This window comes from Lycium barbarum, chromosome 3 (assembly GCF_019175385.1).
Source record: "Lycium barbarum isolate Lr01 chromosome 3, ASM1917538v2, whole genome shotgun sequence".
Taxonomy (NCBI): domain Eukaryota; kingdom Viridiplantae; phylum Streptophyta; class Magnoliopsida; order Solanales; family Solanaceae; genus Lycium; species Lycium barbarum.
In genome coordinates this window covers 299,590-302,262 of record NC_083339.1, presented here as the reverse complement: position 1 = coordinate 302,262, position 2,673 = coordinate 299,590, and the positions used below count along the sequence as shown (strand labels likewise).

The 2,673-nt window shown below is 36.5% G+C and overlaps 1 protein-coding gene across 1 annotated transcript; it reads left to right on the top strand.

Moving 5' to 3' along the window:
* Positions 1–311: 311 nt before the first annotated feature.
* Positions 312–2,126, top strand: LOC132629801 (protein S40-7-like). The gene is made up of 3 exons (XM_060345164.1): positions 312–652; positions 1,468–1,857; positions 2,071–2,126. Exons 1-3 carry the CDS (start codon positions 367–369, stop codon positions 2,097–2,099), a joined length of 705 nt encoding a protein of 234 aa, XP_060201147.1. The 5' UTR covers positions 312–366; the 3' UTR covers positions 2,100–2,126.
* Positions 2,127–2,673: the final 547 nt, after the last annotated feature.

The window sequence follows — 2,673 nt, the reverse complement described above, 5'->3', positions numbered from 1 at the left end:
TTATAAACTTATATAACATATGTAAATATACCGACAATATACTAATAAATACTATAATATATATATATATATATATATATATATATATATATATATATATATATATATATATATATACTATACAAAAAAAAAAAAAAAGGTTTTGGACGTGTTTGAATCGGACCGGTTCCGGTTTTGAGTTTTTAACCGGTAAACCGGAACCGGTGGCTAATTCTGATTTTTTAACCAGAAACCAACCGATTTGTTAACCCGTTAACAGGTTTAACTGAAACTCCAAAAGAAAAAGGATAATTTAGGTATTTTAACGATTTAACTCTTTATGTAATATCGAGAGGTTTCATTAACGGCAGTGGAGTGACGGTGTGGATGGAGCAAAACGGCGTCGTAAGGTTTCGGCACCGTCGATCGCCGTCCTCCGATCGATTTCTCGGCGTATTCTCTCCCCCTCAAACTGATAGCGGTGGTGATGAGCTTAACGAAGATGAAGTTTTCTGGACCGGACAAGACTTCACTGAACCGGCGCTTCACCGCCACTCTACTACCTTCCGTGAACCGGAGAAATTCGGTATTTTAGCTGCATTGCCTGAGGATCACCGGACAGTTAACCGTCCCGTTGTTTACCGGAAACCTTCCATAACTTCCTCCCCTACCGGTACTGTACTGATTCAAGGAAAACTTTTTATTCATAAACTTATAATTCTGTTAATGCTCTCCACCATATTTCTACTGTGAAAATAGCTAGCAGCATCGCTTACGCTCTATGTCTATTTGCTCTGAATATATTTACGCCACCGAGCCCATACTTTGAATTTTTTACTCGATTTAGCTCATATTTGTGTATAAACACCTTTTATGCACTATTATACAAGCTTGATACCAGTGGCGAAACTAGGATTGTCATGTCAAACTATAAAAAAGTAAATATACAATGAAATTTAGGGGGTTCAACACATAGTATATATACATAAAAAAGTTCTTTTTTTCCGTATTTACACAGTGTAATTTTTTGGCGAAGGGGTGTCGGTTGACATCCCTTGGATGCATGTGGCTCCGCCACTGGTTGATGCATTATGTATAATGATTTCATAATTAATATTGTATATTTGGCTACATGGCGTAATAATTTTTAAAAGTTGTATACTTTTTAAAAATTCCTGCTATTTAATAGTATGAAACCTATTTAACTATAAACTGGAAAACCCAGTCCTATATAAATTTGACAGTAAATCCTAACAAGACATGAATTAAAATTATGAAATCCTTACCAATTTTGGTTTCCGAGGTGCATGATCTCGCGAATTAGTTCTGTATAAATCCATAAATTATATAGCCATTTTATCTCCAAAAAATAAATTCGGAAATTATATGTAAGAACCGTAGCATTTCGCTGTTCGTTGGTAAATCGATTTTGATTCTCTATTAACCAATAATGTGGAGCTATTAACTTTGAATTATTTTTTCCAACAGGTACAAAACTGTTTCATTCACCGCCGATTTCGCCTTCGCCTTCACCAGCGATGCCTTTTGCGCGAGTGATTCCCAAGCCTCCATTGGATAGAGAACGTGGCTATAACCGTAATTATTCACAGACAATGCCGGCGAGGAAGTTCCAACACTCGGCGCCAGTGAACGTGCCGATGATGCCGAAGAAGGCGCCGAGAACAGGTGAGATGGTTGATGTGGAAATCGATGATGATGAGGAGGGAGATGATGAGATGCTTCCGCCACATGAGATTGTAGCTAGAGGAGGATCATCTAGATCACCTAAAACCACGTTTTCTGTGCTCGAAGGCGTGGGAAGAACACTCAAAGGGAGAGATCTTCGTCGAGTTCGCAATGCCGTTTTCCGCCAAACAGGTTTTCTAGATTGATACATCTGAACGAGTTATAAATATTGTTAAAAATATCTGGACTGAGGTGAATTTTTCTAGCCAACTTTCAGTCATGGAGTCCATCACTTAGTTAATATTTTACAATGCAGATAGTCCTATATGTTTTTTCATCAGTTTATGGGGGTTTCCTGTACTAATGGGAATTGATAATATTATTCTTGGAATTTTTGGTGTACAGTTTCGGCAATGGAGATCAAGAGAATTTAAATGCAAGATAGTTTTGTTAGATTGTTATATTAGTGTGATTGGAAGAACTTCATTACCTCTGAGTTGTGATTAAATCTATCTTTTTATAGCTTTAAAGTAGGCTTTTCTTTACTGTCTTATGTTGTGCTATCATTTTGTATACAATAGCTTTACGCTATGTAGATTCTCCTGTACTTGTCAACTGTATTGAGAGTCTGATATGTAGCTAGGGTGTAATTACCATTAGATAGATGATTTATGATTTTGTTCATGTTCCATGATTAGGCAGGTTGTAAAACATCAATTGGTCGAAGTGATATATAAATTTGCCATAATACTCTTGGGTCCACTTTAGTTGTGCTGCCTACTTTGAATTGTATAGAATCAAAGGATTGACAACCGGGAGTTATATGTTACCTTCTTCAAAAAAAAAAAAAAGGAGTTAATTGAATGGTGCGAATGAATGGAATAATCCATTTTGATGAAATAATGGTATGGGTAACTTGGAATTTATTTGATAATAAATGAGTCAAGCGAGACTAAGATGGTTCGGGCATGTGAAGAAGAGGTGCGTTGTTGATCCAATAAGGAGGTG